The sequence below is a fragment of the Micromys minutus genome, assembly GCF_963924665.1.
Source record: "Micromys minutus genome assembly, chromosome: 22".
Taxonomy (NCBI): Eukaryota; Metazoa; Chordata; class Mammalia; order Rodentia; family Muridae; genus Micromys; species Micromys minutus.
The window spans coordinates 1,537,196-1,561,344 of record NC_137957.1 but is presented as its reverse complement, the minus strand read 5'-3'; the positions used below and the strand labels follow the sequence as shown (position 1 = coordinate 1,561,344).

At 55.8% G+C, this 24,149-nt stretch overlaps 1 protein-coding gene across 11 annotated transcripts; it reads right to left on the bottom strand.

Annotated features, from left to right (window-relative positions):
* Positions 1-356: 356 nt before the first annotated feature.
* Positions 357-23,339, bottom strand: TCF3 (transcription factor 3). 11 transcript variants are annotated; one of them, XM_080935420.1, is made up of 19 exons: positions 23,027-23,339; positions 20,685-20,815; positions 17,614-17,686; positions 11,965-12,038; positions 11,739-11,817; positions 10,808-10,875; positions 10,211-10,343; positions 9,646-9,698; positions 8,361-8,463; positions 8,130-8,281; positions 7,903-8,032; positions 7,613-7,671; positions 7,435-7,513; positions 6,776-6,849; positions 6,219-6,377; positions 6,020-6,146; positions 4,124-4,256; positions 3,740-3,975; positions 357-1,030 (listed from the first exon to the last, which is right to left on the bottom strand). In XM_080935420.1, the coding sequence occupies exons 2-19, from the start codon at positions 20,757-20,759 to the stop codon at positions 888-890; spliced, it is 1,950 nt and encodes a 649-aa protein (XP_080791546.1). In that variant the 5' UTR covers positions 20,760-20,815; positions 23,027-23,339; the 3' UTR covers positions 357-887. The 11 variants fall into 11 exon arrangements, with proteins under 11 accessions (XP_080791546.1, XP_080791552.1, XP_080791554.1 ...); XM_080935426.1 differs by lacking the exon at positions 3,740-3,975 and adding an exon at positions 1,160-1,386; XM_080935428.1 differs by lacking the exon at positions 3,740-3,975 and adding an exon at positions 1,160-1,383.
* Between the last annotated feature and the right edge of the window lie 810 nt (positions 23,340-24,149).

The following is a 24,149-nucleotide window of genomic DNA, read 5'->3' as shown; positions in this document are numbered from 1 at the left end:
GCCAGCCCCAATTAAATGCCAGATACCATGCTAACATCCTTATCTACATATTCACTCTAGCAATTGTTTCTTTAGAGGCCCCTACTGCAGGACACCCAAGTATTCAGGACCAAGAGGAAAAAGGTGTACGTTTAAGTCCAGTGGGAGCAACTAGACAGCCCAACTCAAGAGGGGCAGAGGCCATAGTGTAGCAAAGGACCACATGCCTGGCACACGGGCCCAAGTTCATGGGTAGTGGGGAGGGGCACGAGGCATCAGGATCTTGTGCCATACCCTCAGACCAACACTGGGTCTTCTGAATGATATCTTAATAACCTTGTAGACCATGAAATATGACGCTGAATTCTAGAAACAGGAACAGACTTGAGACTTTTATACAAAAATTTGTTGCTTACAAAACATACAGAAAAGAAAGCTAAGGGAAAAAAAAAAGACACGGAAGGCCTCATTCTTACTAACTTTTGTCTACATTAAAAAAAAAAAAATCTGAAAACTAATGTTCCTTTATTCTCCTTTAAAAAAACAAAAAATGCTTAGGCACGATGTGCTGGTGGCTCTGAACTAGAAGCCAGTTCCAGGCCGCCCCTCGCCAGGGCACGGTCCGACTCTTCTGTCTTACATAGTTAAGGCAACTTTTTTTTTCCTTTCTGAAAAGTGAGCATGCTGCTTTGTTTCCAGTTCTGGTTAATCGAGAGGAGGAAACTCTTCAGCTTGGTTACTGGGGCCAAGACAGGTGGGCTGCCTGGTGCCAATCCCCCCAAGCCCTGAAGTGTTCCTGGAGCCCTCTGCCCAAGCCTCGATGGAGACCTGTCTCATTCTGGACCGTCCTGGGTGCACCCTGGGCAGAGATGTGGTGGTCCCTGGTCCAACGAAGACCTTGCGACAGCTCACAGGTGCCCAGCTGGGTTGTGGGCCTCACCCAGGCCCGGGTGGGCAGCTGACAATGTCAGCTGTGGATCCCCGACCACGCCAGTCACTTTCTCCTCCTCCCGCCGCTTCAAGCAGGCTGCTTTGGGGTTCAGGTTGCGTTCTGGGGAAGTGGGGAAGGAGAGAACAGTGGGAGACGGTCCTCGGGTGGGGACAGAGGGGGTAGGACTGTGCGATGGTCGCCCGGCCAGCAGCCGAGGAGGATGGAATAATCGGGGCGGGCGCAGCCTACCTCGCACCTGCTGCTCCAGGCCCAGGATAACCTGCACCGCCTGCTGCAGGATCAGCAGCTTGGTCTGCGCCTTATCCGACTTGAGGTGCAGCTGGCACATGCGGCCCAGCTCCCGGAAGGCCTCGTTAATGTCCCGCACGCGCACCCGCTCCCGAGCGTTATTGGCCATGCGCCTCTCCCGGTCCCTCAGGTCCTTCTCCTCCAGGGACAGCACCTCATCTGTACTGCTGGGTCACAGCACCGAGCCTCCATCAGTGGGGGCTGGGCCACTGCGTGCTATGTGTAACGTGTGAGGGTAGAAAGGGTGTCATGGGTGACGTGGTGGTGGTGTGGTAGTGTCATGGTGCTGTCATGAGTGTTAGCCAATGATCACAGTGAGCGACAACAGCTCTGTGGTGTGGACAACAGTGCCCTGTGCAGATGACACACCCCTATGGGCCTCTGTGTGTCCTCAGACCATGTCTCCGGGAGGCCAGGTGGTCACTCTGGGAAGGACAAAGGCCTCACTGTCCCCCAGCATGTGTATTGATTGGGAGGCAGAGCCTTACAGGGCAGTGGGGCCTTAGTTGTCCCTGGTGACTAGTTTCTTGCTGTCCCCAGTTTTGTGCTGGTTCATGGCTCAGGTAATAGGTGTGCTGCCCTGCAAGGCAGCAGAAGCTGGGATCCTGCTTATGGGAGCGAAGTACACTCAAGCCTGAGCCCTGCACCCCAGGGCCCGTCGCCCTTGCTGGGCCAGAAGCACCGACTCCTAGACTCAGGGACCTATTTCCTCACTGTGATGGACACCCATGACAGTAGTTCCAGATGACCAAACTCACTGTCCCTGTCTGCTCTCTGGCTGAGACCTAGCACCATGCCCTCTGCTACTCCTGTCTCCTGCCGCCCTTGAGCCTCTCAGATCCTTCTGGGTGGCGGCAGTGGCTCCAGACCTCAGGACAAGCGCACAGACCAAACTGCATGTGGGCACCGAAGGCTGTGTGTCCAGTGGACCTTTTCCTTCCCTTGAGTCCCTGCATGTCCTTACAGGACAAAGGGCCCCTAGGTCACGGTGCGGTCGGTCAGTCCTGTCCATAGGGCGGCAGGTGCGAGGGGAGGGGTGGTGGGTGGCAAGCAAAGGCAGGGTAAAGGGGACAGCATGAAAGACAGACAGCAGATAGATGGACTTGGGAGACACAGGGTGGGCTGCGCACTTGGCCACCAGAGAGACCTTGAAGTCAAGGGGATGGTGGGCGACTGTGCAGATCCCACCATGCTGCAGGAGAGAAAGGGTTAAAGGCAGGCGGGCCAGGGCGAGTGCAGGTTAAGGAAGCAGCAGGTCTGAGCTGTTGTCCTCCCTGTCAGCCCTGGGGCAGGTGGGTTAACACCATCTCGGATAGGGAAACTGAGTCAGGGGGCAGACACTGTGAAAAGGGGAGGGCCTGTAAGTTGAACAGCGGTGTAGCTGAGACACCAGTCAGCACTTGTGGGGTCTGGGCTGGGGTCACTGGCCCCTAACAGGAAGGCTCTGGGCTAAGTCTGGGCTGGCAAGAGCCTGGAAACAGTCTTGGTTGAAGGCCTCGGGCTAGTGAGGCCAGTGAGGCCAGAGGCAGGACTCAGAATCAACAAGGCGGGAGAGAAATCAGTCAGCAGGGCCAGTAGGTCTGAAGGACGGTCAGGGAGGGGAACAGATGGGGTGAGGACAGTCGACCTCGAGGATGACCACCTGTGGGACAATGCAGGGACAGAGTAGGTGCAAGGGACAGCTGATGTGCAAGAGTGGATGTGATGTCAGGCAGTGTGGAGGGGACGGATGTGTGGAGGGGACGGTGGTGTGGAGGGGACGGATGTGTGGAGGGGACGGATGTGTGGAGGGGACGGATGTGTGGAGGGGACGGTGGTGTGGAGGAGACGGATGTGTGGAGGGGACGGTGGTGTGGAGGGGACGGTGGTGTGGAGGGGATGGATGTGTGGAGGGGACGGTGGTGTGGAGGGGACGGATGTGTGGAGGGGACAGTGGTGTGGAGGGGACGGATGTGTGGAGGGGACGGTGGTGTGGAGGGGACGGATGTGTGGAGGAGACGGATGTGTGGAGGGGACGGTGGTGTGGAGGGGACGAATGTGTGGAGGGGACGGTGGTGTGGACGGATGTGTGGAGTGGACGGTGGTGTCGAGGGGACGGATGTGTGGAGGGGACGGTGGTGTGGAGGGGACGGATGTGTGGAGGGGACGGGTGTGTGGAGGGGACAGATGTGTGGAGGGGACGGATGTGTGGAGGGGACGGATGTGTGGAGGGGACGGTGGTGTGGATGGGATGGTGGTGTAGACAGGGCAGTAGTGTGGATTGGACAGTGGTGTGGAGGGGATGGTCAGTGTGGGGGCAGTCGTGTGGATAGGACGGTCAGTGTGCAGCAGGACTGGTCGTTAGGGCCACAGTGTGGCATAACTGGGCAGGTACAGTCAGTTCGGGGAGCAGAGAGTGCAGGGACCTTCTATTTGGAGGAGGGGTGCAAGGACTGGTGGGTGAGGGATGATCCCTGTGCTCTGGCTTGGGCAGCAGGGAAGGAGCATCGCGGAGGCGCGGGGCGCGGGCCGCCCACTGACCTCGCACCTGCTGCTCCAGGCTGAGGATGACGGCCACGGCCTGGTGCAGGATGAGCAGTTTGGTCTGCGGCTTCTCGCTGCTGAGGTGTAGCTGGCACATGCGGCCGAGCTCCTTAAAGGCCTCATTGATGTCGCGGACCCGCAGGCGCTCTCGGGCATTATTGGCCACCCGGCGCTCCTTCTCCCGCTCGGCCTTCTGCTCTGGGGGGAGAAGGTCGTCCTCGTCCTCGTCTGGGCTACGGGGGAGGGGAGCCAGGGGCCAGAGGGAGACAGTGAGGTGATGTGGTGGCCTGCAGGACCTCCCGGGGTCTGTGTGCATGTGTGGTGTATGTGCATGTGAAACATATGACGTGTGCATGTGGCCCGAGGGGAGGGGTCTGGCACCTGGTGCGAGTACGTGGGACCTTCAGGTCCTTCTTGTCCTCCTCTGCGTCTGCCACTGATGCGGTCTCCTCATCCTCTCTCTCCTCCCGCTTGATCTCACTGGCGCCCGCTGTAGCGCCTGCTCTCCCGAGTCCTGAAACAAGCCAGGGATGAGGAGTGGCAGCCCCCCTTTGAGGGACCCTTGGCAGGACGCAGCTCCATTTGTGGGGAACATAAAGATGAAACACAAGATGGCAGGATGACTGCTCCTAACACAGGTGGTTTCTGTGTTGCTCACTTTGCTTGGAGGTTCCCTGCCCGACACTGAAGCTACACTAGACCCTTCACAGGCCCATCAACTGCAGACAGAAGAACCTACATCGTTTGAAAATGGCAAAGTCACACGTTTTAAAAGTGGGGAAACAGCTGTCCACTGGTAGCACAGGCCTTTAATCCCAGCACTCAAGCAGATACAGGTGGGTCTCTAAGTTTGAGTCCAGAACAGCCAGGGTTACACAGAGAGACCCTGCTCTAGCCCTGGGGCAGGGGATGAGTTTGTGGACCGTACAAGAGCACACCAGCAGTTGGAGGCCGAGGTAAGAGGGTTGTGAGCCCAAGACCAGTCCGTGGTACACAGTGATGTTGTCTAAAAATCTAAAAATCATAAACCTGGTTGGCGGCACATGCATCAACCCAGGACTTGTGAGGTCAAGGCCAGAAGTTCAAGGTCACCCCAAAGCCAGCCTGTGCTACCTGAGAAAGTGTCAAACAACAAAAACAAGAAATGCCTGCAACATGTCCACAATGAACACGGAGCGTGGATGCAGCCTGGAGAAGTAAGGGGCGAGGGGGGTCTTCCTCTGTGGACATAGTCCCTAGTCTCACCACACCAAGTTCACAGAGCCCCTAACACAGCCAGTGTTATTCGTACAGCTACCAGAAATCACCTGTGGATTCTGAGGCCGACATTCCTGCCCTGCCCTTTGCTGGCAAAATGTTCCCCAAAGCCCACAGGGCCCCTTGCACAGGCCCATCATAGCTTTACTTGCCTCTTCCACCCTCTTGGTCTCCCTACAAGGACTCTGCTCTGCCCACAGCCTTTGCACTGGCTGTGCCTCTTTGCCGGAGGCTCCTCTGTATCAGCTCCTAGATGCAGCGGCAACACCACCTTCCACACGCACATGGCTACACCCTGCCAGCCCTTCCTACGGGAAATGTGCCTGTCCTAAGCCCTTATTTGAGAAGCAGCGCTCTCACTGGGCCCGGCTTGCCTTGTGCCTCAGTGCCCCCTAAACAAATCAGAATAGTCCAAAGACTGCAACCTATAGCAAGGATCTGGGCAACAGAATCAGTCTACCTGATGGCTCTTGGTCCATTGGTGGCAAGTGACAGTGTGTGTGTGTGTGTGTGTGTGTGTGTGTGTGTGTGCCTGTGCCTGTGCACACAAATAGGGCAGAGACCAGGGAAAGATGTCAAGTTCTTGTCACTCTATGACTTATCCCGGAGACGGTCTGTCACTGAACCTGAACAGATTTCAGCAGAGCTGGCTGCCAGCTCCAAGGTCCTCCAGCCTCTGGCTGCTCAGTGACGTGGATCACGAAGTGCAAACTTAGGCCATCACACTTGTGAAAAACACCAACCTCGGCTCCCCAACTTTCAGTTCTGAGACAGGGACGTGAGTGAACCTGGAGTTGCCAGGTGCAGCTTGCTGGCCCGGGACCAGCCTGTCCCTGCCTGCCCAGCATGGATGTCCATCCAGGCACACACCCGTGCTTCTACACAGGTTTTACGACATGCAGTTCAGGTCTCTGCTTTGGCAGATTAAGTCATCTTCCATCCCCAAGGGACACTAATTCTGTCCTCCATGTCTCTGTGGTCAGGACTGGGAAAGGCCTTCAGCTCCCCATTGCGACTTACCACTATAGGAGTCGGGTGGCCTCTGAGAGAGGTCAGGGAGGGAGCTAGGCTGGCTGGGGAGGCTGGCATGGTTATGCAAAAGACTGGCACCACTTGTGAGGCCATCCTCAGGGTGACTTCCGCCGACCTATGGAGGAGAATGACATGTCCAGGTGGCTGGAGTCCCTGTCACCCATCGCTGACCCAAGCTGATACTCACCAGGCCCGCATGCCGCCCGCCCAGTGACATGGCGCCCGTGAAGCTTGTGCTCAGTGCGCTATGGCCAGGCAGAAGCCCGTGGAGATCGCTAGCGGTGCCCACAGCGTGGCTTCGAAGTACGTGGATGGCCTCATCCAAGCGGTCCTCCACCTTGCTCTGCTGTGGGACGGTAGAGCGGTCACCGAGGGGCACGCACACAGACGTGCCATCTCTGTCATTTTGTCCCTCCCAGGATATCCCTCTGTGGCCTGCTCAAACTTCAGGCCTTGCTCCTGAAGACCCTCCAACTCCTAGTCCTCCTGCCTCCATCTCCCAAGCACAGACATGACAGGTAGATGTCAGCAGAATCAGCTTCTGCGGCGCAAGTGAGGGAACCCAGGGTTTTAGCACACAGCAAGAAAGCGCTCTGCCAACTGAGCCGCCCTGCCCCTCCTTAAAGCCCGTGCTTTCCAAAAGGCTCAGATGGGCTGCTTCTGTTCGGAAGCCACCCTGAGACAGAGACTGAATAGACTTCTCTCCCAGGAGGGCACCCTGGCCACCAGGGCAGGGACACTCACCAGGCCATGGAGACCTGCATCATAGTTGGGGGATAAGGCACTGGGCGCTCCTGCCCGGGGCCACTGTGATGTCCCTGGAGAAGGAAAAGGCAGGAGTGGGAAGGCAGGCAGTGGGGACAGGGAGGAAAGCTTACCCAAAGCTTACCTCAGAGACGCCTAACATGGCTGAACACACACTGCTCAGTCTCTGAAACTGTTTCCTTACTGAACAGCACCCCTGAGCCTAGAGAGCCAGCCCTGACACAACTAGCTAACAGGGGCGCAGCATGGGCCTCAAGGGTGGTTTCTCTCTGCCCCTCCTTGCCTGGGCTCACTGACAACAGGTTGTTAGCTTCAGAGAGGACCAGACAGCCAAGATGAAGACTGGTGTGGGACCTGCTCTGTAGACCAGGCTGGCCTCAAACTCAGAGAGATCCATCTGCCTGTGCCTCCCAAACTGTGCCACCATGCCAGGCAGAGCAGGTTACTGTGAACCTCACCCTCCCAGACCCTCTAGAGGCTCCAGCTCCCATTGCCCTTGCCCTCACTGATACCCAGCAATATCCACCGTGGAGGAACATGCCCTACCACACCCAGCCTGAGCTGAAGACCTGGCCAGGCCTATAGACTGGGGACAGCCCTGAGGCCACACCTGGAGCCCATGCCCATCCCCCACGCACCTGGCAGGCCCTGGGGTGAACCCACAGGCGTTGAGGGGCTGGGTGAGAAATTATTGCTGGAGTGATCCGGGGAGTAGATCTGCAGTGGTACGGACAGAAAGACAGGCAATCAGGAACACAACTGAGGCTACCAGAAGCCCCCACGCTCCCCACTGCCGCTGCCCAGGTCCCTACTCACCGAGGCCAGTGCCTTCCCAAGGGCATCCCCTGAGCTGCTGGCTGTGGTCCCTCGGGCGCCTGTGGGGAGAGCAGTGAGCCTTATGCTGTGTGCCTCCACTGTTACGCCACCTCACCTACCCACTCACGTGACCACATCCAGGTCTTGCGTAACAAACACTAACACCTGCCTCCCAGGTTAGCAAGGCTCCCTCTCTGCCTCAGTTTACCTGGCTCAGGGACTGATCATGCTCTCTGGTTCCTGGGGCCCAGCAACTGACCCATTCCCAGCAAACCCCCGTGTAGCCTCACCTAGGAGGCTGTCGGCCCCGCTCACAGGTGGCGTGTGGCCAGAAGTCCCACTGTAAGTGCCAGGGGCAGATGAGAAGCTGGATACAGCTGGGAGTGTGCCATTGACCTCAGATCCATGCAGCTGGTAGCCCTGAGGGGACAAGTAGACAAAGGGCAGGTTGGGGGGAGGGGTTGGAAGAATAAGACAAGTTCTGGCACTCCCCAGGTCCCCTGACCATGGCACCTACCATGCGATCCTGTTGTTGGAGGCCCCCAAAGGCACCCACTGAACTGCTGCCTGGTGCCAGGGGCAGAGGGGACGAGCCATCACCTAGCATGGGCCCAAAGCCCACCTGGCCAGGGGGACTCCAGAGCTCAGCTGAGGGGTGCAGGCTGCCGTCTGTGTAGAGGGGATTTATGAAACAAGAGACCCTGGCCCTGCAGAGCCCTCTCCCCCCAGCCCAGGGAGCCCCACACACCTGCCACGTAGAAGGGGGAAGGGTAAGCGCTGCTTGGGGTCTTGGCGGAGGGGTAGGCTCCAGCGTCCCTGCTGTAGCCATCACCTGAGCTGGGTGGGTACACCTGCAGCAGGAGGGTCCAGTCAGGACAGTGGCAGGGACAGTGCTTCCCTGTTTTCCTGCCCGTGCCCAGACTCTGAAATCTGAGGTGCTGGAGACCTCACTTCCCTTTACTGCCTTAGATACTTCTTCTGCCTCTCCAGAACATCTTGGCCTGCCTCAGATAGCAAACTCCTAGTAAAACCTCAAAGCCCCCTCTCCAGTGTTCATCTCTATTGTTCCTTGCTTAGCATTTACCAGTGCTGGAATACTCCGTCCTTCTGGCACATAGACCCTGGACCACAGAGTCAGAATCCCAAGCATAGCAATCTGACCCTGGTTTCCCACACAGCAGAGAAGACAGAGAAGGGACCACTGCATTGATTCTGACCAGTGGGAATCTGCCACCAATGTCTGCCCTAGCACACAACTCAGGAGGGGATCGGCCACTCATGCCTGCCATGGTAGAGAACTATGGTGGGGATTGACTGCTCATGCCTGCCCTGGCATAGGACTCAAGAGGGGATGAGCTGCTCATGTCTGCTTTGGCAGAGGAACAGAGAGCAAGTCTGAGCTGGCTGTAGGTTAACTCCCACTTAGCTTAAGTGGGTTCTATTGGCCATAATCTCTGATCTCAGCTTTGCCCTCACACCATATGTGTATTTCTGGGCAGCCTTGGTCAATGCCCCCACCATGGCCCACCCTAGTCCTCATGTCAAAGGAAAGTGCAGGGTTCTGGAGCCATAGAGGAAGCAAGCAAGCTTTCATACGTGAGGTGCTACTACTCTGACTCTCGCCTTTACCTCCCAAGTGCTGGGGGAGGCAGCCAGGTTGGAGAATCCAGCACACTGCCTTGTGTGCCACGAACCACTGAAGGCCAGCCACCATCTGCTGGGGTTGGCAACTCACCAACTGCCAAACTAGTAGGTGGAGACACTGGCAAATGGGTGTGGCTTAGGAATAGGCAGGACCTGGTTACTACAGCACACAAGGCCCCACCAGCCCCCACCTTAGAGGAAAGGAGGGAGTGAGGTGGGACCTGAGAAAGGGTTTCCATGGGGAGCAGGGGAGGAGCACACACTCAATTCACACACATTTGGCTGCAGCAACCCTCAAAGCCTGCTCACCCTCAAGATGTGGCCACAGCTTCTGGATGGGAAACCCAGGAAGCCACAGCAACTAAAGGCTCTAGGATGGATCCACTCACCGAGGAAGGAAGACCAGGTGGGACCTTCCGGACCTTCTTGGGCTGTGTATCTGCTGGGAGCAAGAGTGGAGAGGAAGATCTGGCCACCATCTTTACATGCCCTTATGTGGCCCTGACCATGCTGGGGGTCAGGTCTCAAGAGTGCTATACACCTGATACTAGAGGGGCCTCATTAATGCAGCCACTAAGAACCTGTTTTCTGCCAGCACTGGGGAAACAGAGGCAGGCAATCGCTGTGAGTTCCAGGCCAGTCTGGTCTACAGAGAGTTCCAGACAGCCAGGGCTACATAGAGAGACCCTGTCTCAACAACAGACAGATCTAAAAACTCAAAAGTCCCACCCAATGGGGCACCAAGATGGAACAAAACATCTTGGGGTGGGGGGGACTGAACAGAAGAACTTGGGCAGGCCAGTGCCATGCACTGGTGCAGACGCCCCGGAGTCAGCATGACCTGGTGGCTCTCAATGCAAGTGTGGACCCAGCTCACGCTGCCTCTCTCCTGCTCAGTGCCAGTCCTACCACAACTGCCCCCGAAGCATCTCCATGTCCCCAGCCCGCACTCACCCAGGCTACCATCTGCAGCTCTCCGCCGAGGGTTGCTGGGGAATGAGGGGTAATACTGGGAGCTGCTCTTCACGCCCGACGGAGACAGTGGCCCAGGACTGCTGAGGCCCAGCTCACCTGGCAGGAAGCCAGCCTGAGAAATGGGGACACCATCAAGTTGAGGCTCATGGTCAGCCCTGTACCAATCCCTGCATGAAGGCCCTATGGTGCCAGCAGTGGGCATCAGTAGCTCAGGGGCCAGGCGGAGCCCACAAGCCTCACCGGTGCACAGCTTTCAAAACACACCGTCTTAACCATCACTGCTCAACTTCATGGCCACGATCACACAGAGAGAGTCCACCCTGTGGCCTTGTCTGCAGGAAACCCCTGTAAGCAGCTGGGTCAGGGCTTTGAGACCCACATCTTAGACTCTGTCTGACTCTGCTCCTCACGTGGGTTAAGCCTATTTGGGGACTTGAGAGGTGACATGGACGTGACCATCCTTGGTGCATAGCTTGGTCCCAGCTGGAACTTAACAAGCGCAGCTCCCCTAGCACGTTTGGGCCCTGAGGGTCACTGTGGAAGTCAGGCTAGCTCTGCCCTTCTGCTTCAGTTTACCTGACTCAGGGCGCCAACACCGGTGTCTCTCCCGAAGGTGGCATAGGCACTCCGCTCACTGCCCTTGCCTGCAAGGGATAGAAAAAGTCACAAGAAAGCCCAGCAGTGTCCCTTGGACAGTGGGGGTCACACATGGAGGGCCTCTGGCAGAGCCCTGCCTGCACAGACCTGGCTGCCCAGTCCCCCTGGATACAGGACAGGGGACAAGGGTTCTCCCTAGCAAGAGGGGGACCAACAGACTAGCAAGCTTTTCTATTACTGGTGTTAAGATTTATTGTTTTATGAGTATGAGTGTTTTGCCCGAATTTATATATGCATGTACACCATGTGTGTGCCTAAAAGAGGGTATCACACCCCTGGGCCTGGAGCTACGGATGCTATCAGCCGCCACGTGGGTTGTGTGCCTGGTGTGAACCTGGATCCTCTGCAAGAGCAACAAATGCTCTTAACCCGAGCCACCCTCCAGCCCTGATCTGTTTCCAGGCAGGGTTTCACGTAGCCCAGGCTAGCTTGGATGCTGAAGGCTGCTGACCCTGCCGGCCCTCAGTGTTGTCACAGGGTCCACCCTGAGGATCCAGGAGTGGGCCAGACTGGACACAGCTGGACTTTACGGGAACTGCCCTGAGGCCCTGCCACCCTGTCAGGCAGGACACCCAAGGGAGAGGCGGGAAAAGGAAGCCCAACAGAGAACATGTAGCCCACACTGCAGAGGCCACTTCAGGCCATGACGGAAGGAGCCCAGGTCAGCGATATGCAGTTCCGGACTCTTGAGAAGAACCAGCTTTCTCCCCACCCTCAATCTATTCAGGCGTCCTGACTGGGCCCCACAGTGCCCAGGGACGCAGACCAGGCTGAGAAGCACCTGTATGACGAGCAGCAGCCCACACGCTGCCCATTCCCAGCCTGGGCTACTGACGTGGTGGCCGCTTACCTCCAAGCCCGGCTCCTAGGAACGTGGAGCTTGGCAGGCTGCTGTGGGAGTCACTGAAGTGGGCGCCTTCGCTGTATGTCTGGGGGAGACAGGCGGGGTGAGAGGTGCAGGCACTGTGCTCCTTGTGTGCTCTTCACTGTGGCTCTGCACAACTGCCCCGAGGGCCACCACAGCTGCCTTCTCACCTCCTGCCCAGGAAAGGAGACCCAGGGCACAGGCGTCTTACCCGGCTAGGGTCAAAGGAAGAGCTGTTCTGGTCACTACTGCCCCAGGAGCCTGAGCTGGGTCGGTCCTCCAATCCTGTAGGAGGCAAAGAGAAGTCTAGCTCAGTTCTATCCTAACAACTGAGGACTGTCCCTATGAAGGCTGCTGGAGCTCTACCTCCTGACAGACTCCTACTCACCTGTCAAAACCTCAGCCACTGTGTTCACTTTTAGTCCCATGGCCCAGACTCTTGCTCAGACCTGATCATGCAAGGCTGGGCGTGTGAGTCAGAAATGGTCAACAAAGGTTCACAGGGTCGCAAAGGCGTTAGAAGTAGTGTCTCCCGGCATAGTGCCCCAACTGGGGAGGCCAACTAGCTCAGTGGGTGGGTAAGGCAGAGACTGTTAGATGTGGGAAGAGGCACAGCTGGCTCCAACTCCTGCAGCCTCAGAGGAAGGTAAAGGGTTTACTGTGGTAAGGCAGGGGTTAACCAGCCTGGGGACCAGAGGACCTTGTCCTGAGGGGTGGGGTAAGGCAGGGCTGGGCCCTTATCTCACCCAACACTCCTTAGAGGCTGCTAACGGCCTATGCCTCTAGAATATTCTTCTCCACCTGCAGTAACACATTACAGACCCCAGAGGAGCTCCTGTGCTGGCCCTCCAACTCTGTACCCCATGGCCCCCAGCTCCACACCAGAAACTTCCAAACCTTAGAGACTTCGGTATGAACCTTTGTGTGCGTCATCCCCTCCTTGGAGAATCGTGCTTAATTATGGTCTAATTTGCATAATCGTGCATATTAATCATCCAACCTAATGAATATTCGCCTCCTAATTACACCTTCCTGTTTCCGGATAAAGTTCTAGTATGTTGGCAGTGGGGGCTGGGATACAGCCCTGGGGGCTCCCAGGAACCCCTCCAGCGTCAGGGTGCAGTCCTCGGGTATCTATACCCCAAATCTTCAGCTGTCTACTAGGGTTTATGGTGAGGTTTGGGAGGGAAGGGTGGCAGCATCCACACTGGTTGCAGACCCCAGGAGCACTCAGGCACTTGAAAAGCCCAGACCCCAAACAATGGCCATGGCCGGTCCATGTGACCCCTTCACTTGGCAAACACTGTCCCCCCCACACCCTCCCCCGCCAAGCCTGGTAATACTGAGGATTCCATAAGACCCCAAGACCCTCTAGCACAAGCCCCATCTTTTTCCATTCTATAAATAACAAAACTCAGGCGATCCCCTCCCCCACCCCATTAATACAGTTATTAAAATCACCCTACTGATAAATTATGCATCTTAATAACCCCAACATGAATATTCATAGCAGTTTCACTTGGTACTAATTAAAACGTTCTAATAGGAGACCTTGATGTCAGGCTCCCTCGAACACTTTCTCCTTCCTGTCCTTCAAGGTGAAGCACTAAGGGGACGTTGGGAAGAAACAGGCACCTCCTTGGAAAGGGGCACAGGGTTCACTCCTAGTCAGAGCCTGGCTCTGTCGGGTCCAGCCGACCTCAGGGGAGGCTCATGACTTGTTTTTATAAATAACGTTTTACCGATACACAGTTCTGTCCATGTGCTGTCTACAGCTATGTTTGTGACAGGGATAATCCTACTGTGTGTTTCTATAGTCATTATTAGGTGCATCATGGAGAGTCAGCTGCCCGGCTGTGGCGGACTGTGGGAGCCAGGCACAAGAGTACATGCAGTCCAGGGAGAACTCGGAGTGGCCCTGCACCTTCTCACAAGGCTTGAGGACATCAGCTCATAGCACAGCCACGCACACACCCAATCGTTTCTTCTCCTCCCTTCCACTGCCCCTCAACAATGTCAGTCACTTGCAGCCAGTGTTAGGTCACATCCACCCAAGTCCAGTAGACAATGTCAAGCCCCACAAAGCTTTCAAACAAAACCTGCCATCTGATCACAAGCTCCTCCCAGGACTACTGAGGTCAAAAGGAGTTTGAAACCAGCCCCGGTCTTCACAACGCATCTCAAAAACCCAAAATGACCAAAGAGTTGACATCTACCTCAGCAGAGACAGCACAGCCAGGATTCTACCCATGATCCCAGCTCCCACTGGGAGATCCTGGGTGGGGGGCCACTCTGACCCAAGCCCCTCCCGGGGGATGGGCGAGCGCTACCCCTGAGCTGTGTAAGCATCCAGTCTCACCTCATGGTGAAATCCTGGGCTGAGGGCAGGACTAGCATGTTTGAGGCCCCGGGCTCCATCCTGGCACGTGCTCCCGCATCAAATCAAAAAGATTTCGTTTGGATTTTAAAGTCCAGGAAAGAAAGATAAGAAATGTAAGAAGAGGAATCAAGATGAAAGTAGAGAGGAGTCGATGGCAAACATCGATTCTAAAGGAGCGGACTCCAGAGCGAGATCAATACATAGATCCAGGAGATGGAGCCAAGGACAAAGGGGCGGAAGCAGGAGGCCATCCCACAGCAGGGCAGAGGGGACCCACACCAAGCAGGGCAGATGGCTCTGCTTTGTTTTGAGGTACAGGGCTCCCCTAGCCCAGGCTGGCCTGGAATTCATGACCAATCCTGCCGCCTCCTCCTGAGTGCTGAGACCCCAGCTCACACCCCACGCTGGACTTGATTTTCCCCTTCTTCTAGATACACAGCGGTCAAGTGGAGGGGACAGGCTCTGAGGAGACACGGCTGTGGTCTTTGAGCAGACATGACGAGCTGGTTCTGCTCACTAGTGTGTGTGAGAGGACACGCAGGGCAGGTTTGAGGTCAGGTACAGCTGAAGCACACAGGGCTGGCTGGCCGGACAGAGGGGATGCTGGTAACCGAGTGAAGTGTGGGCACTGGAGAGATGACTGTTTGCTAGCACAAGCACGAGGACACTTGGGACCCCGACACTGGGAAGCTGGAGACAGGAAGCCCCCTGGATCCACTGGGTGGACAGGTTAGCCAGAGAGGTGGGCGCCAGCCAGATGGAGAGACAACAGACTTTAATCCAAAAAACACAGTGAAGAGTGACTAAAGACATCACTGTCAATTTCTAGTGTGCATACACCCACAGACAGATAAGACAAGCACACTCACACACAGAACAGTACGGCAAAGAAAAGACAGCAGGACACCAGGTGGCAGAGGCACAAAAACAGCAGAGCCGAGGTTCTGCTCACTTTCCAGCGTGACGCAAGCCAGGGTCACCTGGGAAGAGAAATCTCAGATGAGAAGGCACCTGCACTGGATTGGCCGATGCACATTTCCTGAGCCGTGGTGAACAGGGACGGCCCAGCCCACCGCAGTTCCCAGGCAGGTGGTCCTGGGATATAGGAAAGCAGGCTGAGCAGCTATGGGGAGCAACAGGACAGGAAGTGTCTATTGCAGAGCCAGAAAGAACACACTAGGATACTCCAAAAGGACTCACCGTGACACGTGTCAGCCATGTGGTTTGTAACAGGGTCTCACTGTGTAGCCAGACTAGCTTGGAATTCAGAGAGATCCTGTCTGTCTGCCCAGCGTTGGGATTGAAGGCATAGCCACCATGACCGGCAGCAAGTTAGTTCTTGCCTTCTTTTCTGGAGGTTCTTGATTCCATCCCCAGTGACCAAATAAAACAAAATAAATCCAAAAATAACCCCACCGGACCAGCTGAATCAGATGTTAACAGCACAGGCTCCAGGCTCAGTTCCTAGCACCCACACACAGAAGCAGGGGATCTGATACCCTCTTCTGGCCGCCATGAGTACCAGGCATGCAGGTGGGCCACAGATATACATGCAAGCAAAAGACCCACATGTATAAAGTAGAATAAACAAACAACACCCCATACAAGTACTTAGAGAAGGAGGTCTCGGAGGCATTCTGCGCTCCATGAACCTTCCCCAAGTCGCTTCTAGGCACGACTCAGCTTCCCCTGCCCTTCCGCCTTTTCCCTGCTCCAGAGAGGAAAACGCTAACGAAGCCTTCCTATGTCAAGTGTGACTGCAAACCAACAGGGTTGTGTACAGTGGGGTATGAGGCAACCCTATTCAGCGAGAAGTAACCTTAAGTTTTAGCCTCCTAGTGGGATAAACTCATCTACGCCCTGTATCTGTGAGAAATGGGGACTCCAGGTCATCATATAATACAGTGCTAGAAATTCTACTTAAAATGTACCCCCCCATGTAGACCAGGCTGGCCTCTGCCTCCCCAGTGCTAAGATTAAAAGTGTACACCCACACCTGGCCCAAGATTTATCTATTAAAGTTGATCAGAGCCAGACAGTGGTGGCACATGTCTTTAGTCCCAGCACTTGGGAGGCAGAGGCAGAGGCAGGTGAATCTCTGTGAGTTCCAGGACAGCCTGGGCTACACAGAGGAACCCTGTCTCGAAAGATGAAATAATTAAAGCAATTTCCTAGAACTGGCAGCTTGGACAGTCAGAGAATCTTCTGGAGCTCCCCGAGGCGCTGTCTCATAGATGGTTCCACCCAGGGGGGCAGTGGTGGGGTAAGGGGCATTAGATTTTAGAATTAGAGCCCCTTCCTGCAAGCCAACCTGTGTCACACACTACAGGTGGACATGAGGCTTGTCTATAGCTCGGTAACGAACACCTGTGTGTCATGTGGGAGCTGACGCTTGGGTCCTTTATGAATTTTCATCCCTTTCATGAAATGTTATCAAGAAGAAGTGCTGACCAAATGCAGGAGGCCTCAAGCTGTGGAGGCCACTCGGAGAGTGACAGGCCTCTGAGTCCTAGCCGCCACCCAGTTGAGCACTGAGTCTGCCTTTCTTGGTCCTATGCAGGACTGCCCCAGAGTGGCAGGCTCCAGCCATGCTGTGCCCAGACCGCTCTGTACACCCTTCCTATGTATGCCTTGATCATCAAGAATGGAGTGAATATCCTCTCCGCAGCCCAGGCTGGCAGAAGTGACGTCCCTTCCGAAGTGACACAGGTCTAGATGTACAACCCACTGGATTAAACTGACCATGAGGGCCAGCCAACAGGGTCCCTGTGAGGCTGTGCCATCGCCCAGGGCCACCTCCAGGCTCCCGCACAGTGCAAAGGGTCTGAAGGACAGCTGTTATGAACCGCACCCCTCCACCTGCCTCGCAGTAACCAGCAACCAGACCGTACCCCGTTACAGCAGGAAGCCTGGTCATTACGGATTGGGGGATGCTTCCGGGGTGATGGGAGCCTCTGGGGATTTCCAGACCTCCAGAAGAGCGCAGATGGCCCTCCACCACTTCCTCAGGCCAAGGGGAAGACAGGCCTGGCAGTGACTGAGGGCCCTGCTTTTGGGTAGGGTAAGCAAGAACGACTCGTACCAGCCTTTCGTAAATGTCTGTCACACAGGAGCCTTGCTGAGTAACAAAAAAATGGCACACTTCAGCTCCCCATTTGTGTCAGGCTGTCCGTGAGCTGCTTCTCTTTCAAGATCTTGGGTATCCTGGGCAAGCCAGACTGGACCATGTCCACACCGAGAGTCTTATTTGTTCAAATGCAATTACTGGGGGCGGCCAGGCTGCAGCCTGGGCCTCATAGTTGCAACAGACAAAGAAAGCATGGAGGCCTGGGTTCCAGTCAGTCCAGCTCAATGGGTTCTAGAATGACCATGCTCTGGCGGGGGTCAGTTTGAGGAGATGCCACTGTCCACAGGGCCACCCACCAGAAAGATTTCTATCACAGTCCCCATGAACACACCCCAAGTACCCCTCAGCCCTACCTGAGCCTGTGAACTGGGTTCCGGCTAGGGAGGAAGGCCGGCCCTTCCCATTGGCCACAGGTAGCGGGAACATCTGTGGGGCAAAGAAGAGACAGGTGAGTGGAGAGGTAGACTGTGGGCAGTCGGGGTCCGGCTGAGGAGGCTGGAATAGCTGTGGGCAGGAATAGGGTAACCCCAGCTGCAGGACAAGTCTAGAGGGAGATATCACTCAGAACCGTGAATCTCAAATGGCCAGACCTCTAGGACTCTAGGCTAAAGAGGAGGGACAGCAATGCACCTGCTAGAAGATGTGGCTTACAATTGGTTTTTGGGCATGCATAACCTTAAGTGTCACTTGGTTTTGGAGACAGGGTTTTACCTCGACTGACCTGGAAATTGTTATGTAACCTAGGCCGGTCTCAAACTCTCAGGGACCCAACCTGCTTCTGCCTCCTGAGTGCTGGGGTTACAAGTGTGTGGCCATTCTGTTTCTTGAGACACATCTCTCACTGGCCTGGAGCTTGCCAAGTAGGCTAGGCTGGCTGGCCAGAGTGCCCCGGCAGTTTTCCCCAGTGCTGAGTTACAGGTGCATGCCTCTGTGCCAGCCTTTCACACCGGCTGCTGGGCTTGAACTCTACCCGCTGAGCCATCTCCTGCCCTGATCTTGTTTTGGAGAAGAGCTTTCTGTCGCCCAGGCTGGACTTGAACTTAAGACCCTCCTGCCCCAGCCTCACAGGGGCATGCCACAAGGCCTGGAGGTGACATGTTCTCCCATCCCAGCTGGATGCTTCTGCCCAACAGGCAGGGGTAGGCAAAAATCCCAGGGCAGGTCTGAAGAGCATCCCTATGGATTCAGACATTCCTAGACGCTATGGAGGGCCCCCACTAGTCTGACTGAGTGGCTCACTTAAAGCCACTATGGGAGGACTGTGAGACCCTGTGTGTCACTCAAGACATACACTGCCAGGAGGCATGGCCACCTATGAGGGCAAACCGATGCTGTCACCCCAGCACTTGGGAACTGGAGACAGGATGAAGATCATTGGTGGCTACATACATAGGTAAGTAGAGGCCACGAGACCCTGTCTGTCTCTCTCTCTCTCTGTGTGTCTCTCTCTCTCTCTCTCTCACACACACACACACACACACACACACACACACACACACACGGGGACTGAGGCACTAGGTGGCAGAGCTGGGCACTGTGTGAGGGTTCTGCAGGGGCCGCTACTCACAGGGTCTTGACCTCGACACATCTACTCACATCTGCCCAGTCTTTCATGCCCACAGTGCTAAGTCCCTGCATGTTAAAACACTCAGGGACAGACAGACAGACCACACATACCAGCCAACTCCTAATCACAGAGGGCCAGATTTCCCGTGCTGTGGGGCCTAAGTGGCTGGAGGGGTAGGAAGACCCCACACTGGCCCCTAAGTCATCCCCTAGACAACTAGGCAGCAACAGTGTAGCCCTACAGCCAGGAATGTGTGGGTCACCATCTCTATGCCTCACACAGCAGGGAGAGCAGTGGCTGCAGTGCGACTCAGCATGGAGTTGCAGAGTGAGGCTGTATGAAATGCTAAGATGGAGACCAGAGAGACAGCTCGGGGGCTACACATCGCTGCTCTCCCAGAGGACCGGGATGAAGTTCCCAGCAACCACATGACTGCTCACAACCATTTGTAACTCCGGCTCCAGGGCGTCTGATGCCCTCCTCTGACCCTCCAGGGTACATAAACATGGTACACAGGTGCTCTGGATAAGGTGGCACAGGCCTGTCTTCACAACACTCAGAAGTAGGAGGATTTAGGGGGTCCAGACCAGCCTGGGCTCTTCCAGATGCTAGCTCAAAAACAAAATAAGAAAATACAACTCTGCAGCACAGAGTCTGCCTCCCACCTCGGCTATTGACTCCACTGTGGGAGGTGAGAACCTCCCTGCTTTGACCTCAGTTTCTCATGTATGCCATAGGATGCCCTCTCTTGACCTAAATCAGGGGAGACCCTGGGCCCTGCCAACTGAAAAGGGGGTGGCCAAAGGCTCAGGGTGCTCCCATGGGTCCAACAGGCTGAGCTGCACCCCCAAGCTGCTATGTTCCAGGCCACTAAGCCGTGACCTGACAGTTTAACAACAACAAAACTCAGTGGGCCAGGGCCTCTGCCTGTTCAGCCTGGGGCAAACCAGAGGGCAGTGATATAAAATGTGTCTTCCGGAACCTGGTGGCTCTGTCCCCAGGGCTGTTTCAGTACGGGCATACTTGTTTTTGGTAGAATTCTGTGGTCTGGGGCCCTTGTGGGGATGGGCAGGGGAGTTCAGACCGAAAGTCGTCCTAGGAACTTTCAGGGCGCAATGGTGCTTCTGGGGGTGGGGCTAAGATTTCATGAATCCGGAGTTTAGGAAAGCATACTACTTCTTGAAGGACAGGTCCACTGCCTGGCCCCCCAAGGGCGCCCACTGCACAGGTGAGTAAACTGAGGGTCCTAGGCTGTGGAGATTACCGCCAGGAGGCTCTGGCTTCTCCAGCTCATCACTGGGTGTTTCTGTGCTCTGTGACGTTTGTCAGCCAGCAACCTCTCTGGGCATTTACATAGCTGGAGAAAAAGGGCTACCACAGAACAGACGGTAGGACCTTATGCTAATGGAGCAGGCTGCTGAGCACTCAGACTGAGAGAAGGGTAAGTCGCCAGCAAGACAGGGCAGTCGGAGGCTTCCTTCTTCTCTAAGGTCCCCAGCATGGGCCAGAACAGCCTGGGACCTCATTCTCACCACCTGTAACTTTAACGGTCACTTTTCTAACTGGAGGCCACCAATCCTCACAGGCACCTGAGGCAGTGAATAGGCTGGAGCATGAACAGAGCTCTGAACAGCTCTTCCCTCTCTCGGCTCAGTTCTCCCCACTTGTGAAGCTGCAAGTGGGACCATTTCTTTGGTGGGTGTCACCAGGCTCATGGTGGGGGGCTCCATTCCCTCTGAGATTCCTCCTACTCTTGCAAGCGAGGGGGGCTTTGCTCCTACTGGCAGACACCCCTGCTTCCACCCTACCTTCCAGCCTGGGAGCAGGGGTAGCACTGTGGGCCAGGGGCTGGCTCACCATGCTGAAGTCCAGAAGGTCACTCAGTTCTTTGTCGGAGCCGACGGGTGCCATTCTCTGAGACTGGTTCATCATCCAGCCAGGGCAGCAGTGTCGGAACTGGGGAGCGTTCCCCAGACCTAGAGGCAGCCCTGCGTGGTGACACCAAGGGACGGGAGGGGAGACAGAGGGTACTAAGAGCGGGGACAAGCAAGCATTAGAGGGGAGGCCCTGGGGTCTATGGGCCCCTGGAAGGAGGAGGTGGGGAGCCTGGGTTTTGGGGTGATCCTCTGTAGATCTTTCTCAGGAACAAATGAACAGCTTGAACAACAGAGAGAAGGGCATGAATGTGAAGTTTCCCGATTCCCCAAGTGCCACCAGAGTGCCAAGTTGCACATTTTAAAGCAGGGGGTGGGGGGCCTGTTGGTGGGCCCTGTCTAGAAGGGAAAAAATAATCCTGGCTCTGCTTCTTCCAAATAAACTCGGTGGAACCTTTCCATGCAGCAGCTGTCTCAGAACACCCAAGACCCCGGTAACCCCCAAATTCAAAGCAAAACAAACTCTGAATTTCAAGATTCTAGTGGGTGAAGAGGTGTTATTCCTAGGACCCACAACTTCTCCCCCCCACCCTCCAAACCCAACCTCATTCAGAAAAGTTAAACAAAACCAAGTGGGCTGTCTAATTGTCAGGATGTATCCGGGAATTATTCCTAGTCAAATCTGAAAACATCCTTTTACCAACATCACCCTGGTGTGTGGGGAGGTCCCCAAGACTTGGGATTCCCCTCAGGTCCCAGGGGCTCTGCTTTACCAGCGGGGGAGGGGATCCACCTGCCAGGCCCAATTCCACCCACCCCAGGGAATAGTAAGGGGCCAGCACTGTTAGAATGTTAACCTTTTTTCCAGTGTTCCCCAGAAAAGAGAAAGGGCAGCAGGGATCCAGGAAGCCTCAGGCTAGGGAAGGAGGTTCTGGGAAGGAGGGAAGACCCATGTTCAGAAAGAAACTCAGGAACCACAACTCTTTTGTTTGTCAACTCAGACACAGGGTGTGAAACAGGCACCTTGATCACCCGCCCTCCCTGTTTCTTGTCTTTTTTTCTTCATCCTTTTTGGAGGACGTGTGAAACTGACTTTTTTTTTTTCTGTCTTGTAAGTTGTACGAAACCACACTTTTTTTTGTGGGGTATTTGAAACCAATTTTTCTGGGTAACCCCAGGAGGAAAGGTGAGACACTGCTCGGAGTGGGGGCGGGTGCCACAAACACTTTGAGGAAGGGAAGGATGGGACAACCTGAGACTTCTTGGATTGGGGGGTAGGGAAACAGAATTGCAGATGACCCTCCCTTCTCCTCCCTCCCCATTCCAGCAGCCAGTGCGGGAGGAAGAAGGCTGAAGTTCTGAGGCCACCACCATGTCCCAAACCGTGAGCTGTACCGCGCCCCACATTAACACAGAGCAGATGTTCCTGTCTTGGGGTCCCTGTGTCTCCCCTCTTTCTCTGTACCCAGAGATCCCTTTCTTGTAGCAAACAAAAGGAGTTGTTCTCTTCTCCAAACTACAACTTAAATTGCGAATCCCAACCATAAGTGTCTGGGGGAAATGTTTCTTCCAAGATTTCCAGGAGTTGGGGAACCCCAAATTTGGGAGGTAAAGAGACTGGATTCACACTTCCTTCCAAACTCCAGCTCGGATGGAAGGATGGAGACCTCCTTAGCTGGGGTTGGGTTGGAAAAAGTCACCTCCCTTAAAATCCCCAAGAGTTACGGAACCCTAGGTTGTGGGGTGCGGGATAATCCTCACCTTTCCAAACTCCACTAGGACCAAGGGACATGGGCGGAGGTGGGTGGTAAGGGGACACCTCCCCTAAGATAACCACAAGTTGGGGAACCACTAGCTAATGGAATGAGGGAATGGCCCTATCTCTCTTCCCTCCAAACTCCAGCTCTGATCAAGACCCCCTCTCTGAGGGTAGATAAAAATGGAACACCTCCCCTAAAATCCCCACGAGTTGGAGAACCCCTATCTGATGAAGTTTGGTTACGGTCCAAAGAGAACCGTCACAAAAGAGGCCTGGGCAAAGTTTGCTCCCAAGTGCGCGCGTCCCCTCCACGTCGCCCCCCTTTCCAGGCGCGCAAAGTTGAAGACAGAGAACAATGCGCCGCCGGGCCCGGGGCCCTGTGCAAGGGGGACGCGTGCACCCTCCCCCGGGGTCTCACCGTAGCCCCAGCCTCCCCACGGACCCGAGAGAGACCCGGAGGCAACTTTTTTTTTCCCATCCACTAAGCAGAGAAGGGGGGGTCCCCACCGTGCGCGCGTCCCCGTGAGCCCCACGCGCGCGCCCGGGACCCCTCCGCGTGCGCTCACCTGCTGGGTGGGGGCATGCACCGGGTGCACTGGGGCTCCCTGCTGCCCACCGCCCTCGGGGACCCCGGGGACAAAAGGGTGGCGGGCGCGTCCCCGAGGGTCGCGCGTGGGCGGCGGGAGCGCGCAGGGCTCGGGGTCGCGCGTTCTTCCTACTCCCCACTCGCGTTCGCGTCGCCTGGTTTCTCTGGAGTGTCTCTCAGAGCAGGCCCCGCGGGAAGGGACCGTAGCAAAGGCGGCGGCGCGCGGCGGTGGCCCGCGGTGGCCCGCTACGCCCGCAGCCGCCGGCGCTGCCTCATCTTCCTGCGGCGGGAGACATGTTCCGCCCCCCCACCCCGCCCCGCGCCGCCCGCGGAAGCCACGCCCCCGCGTGGCCACGCCCACCATCGCCAAAAGCCACCTCCCCTAAGTCGCTGCAGCCGCGCCCCGACCGGATGCGCTCCCCGGATCCCTCCACTACCTCTTGAGGCGACAGATACATACACTACCGCACAACAGTCACTACCAAAATGCCCACAGAGATTACCATGACACCAAGAACCAACCAGTATCTAATACTAAAGTTCTTCCGGCAGAGATATTATCTATCAAACTGAGGTTTGATAGATATCCTTAGGGACTATTTTCCTACGCAGTTGTATACACGTACTGAGCAAAGCGTCCGTGACGCAAGCGGGAAGGACCACGAGATGGAAAGATAAGCACCACTAATGTAACCAATGGGAAGACGGGAAGGTTTGATTGGCAGTGACTCTAAACATTCATTGTGAAGTACCGCTTTCATTCCCGCCTACAGCAGAGGCGGGATTCTCAGAGCAAGAGGCCGCGAGAAACTCGACGGGAAGGCGGTGGAAGGGCGGGGTTTGAGATTTTATTTTCGGGTTCTTATGCCCGCCAGCGCCGCCACGTCAAGTGGGTTCTATTTGCGTTTCTAGGATGGGCCCTGGATGTTTTGTATTCCGAGCGGGAATATCAAAGTCGGGATGGGGTATCATATCTTTAATGAGAGCCTAGGAAACTATGGAAACTCTTTAGTGCTGAAGGACCCTCCACTTTGGTCATGTTTTCCGACTTTTGAAAATAGATGTTCGGTGATTCAAATAGCAAAAAATGCCGGGCGGTGTTG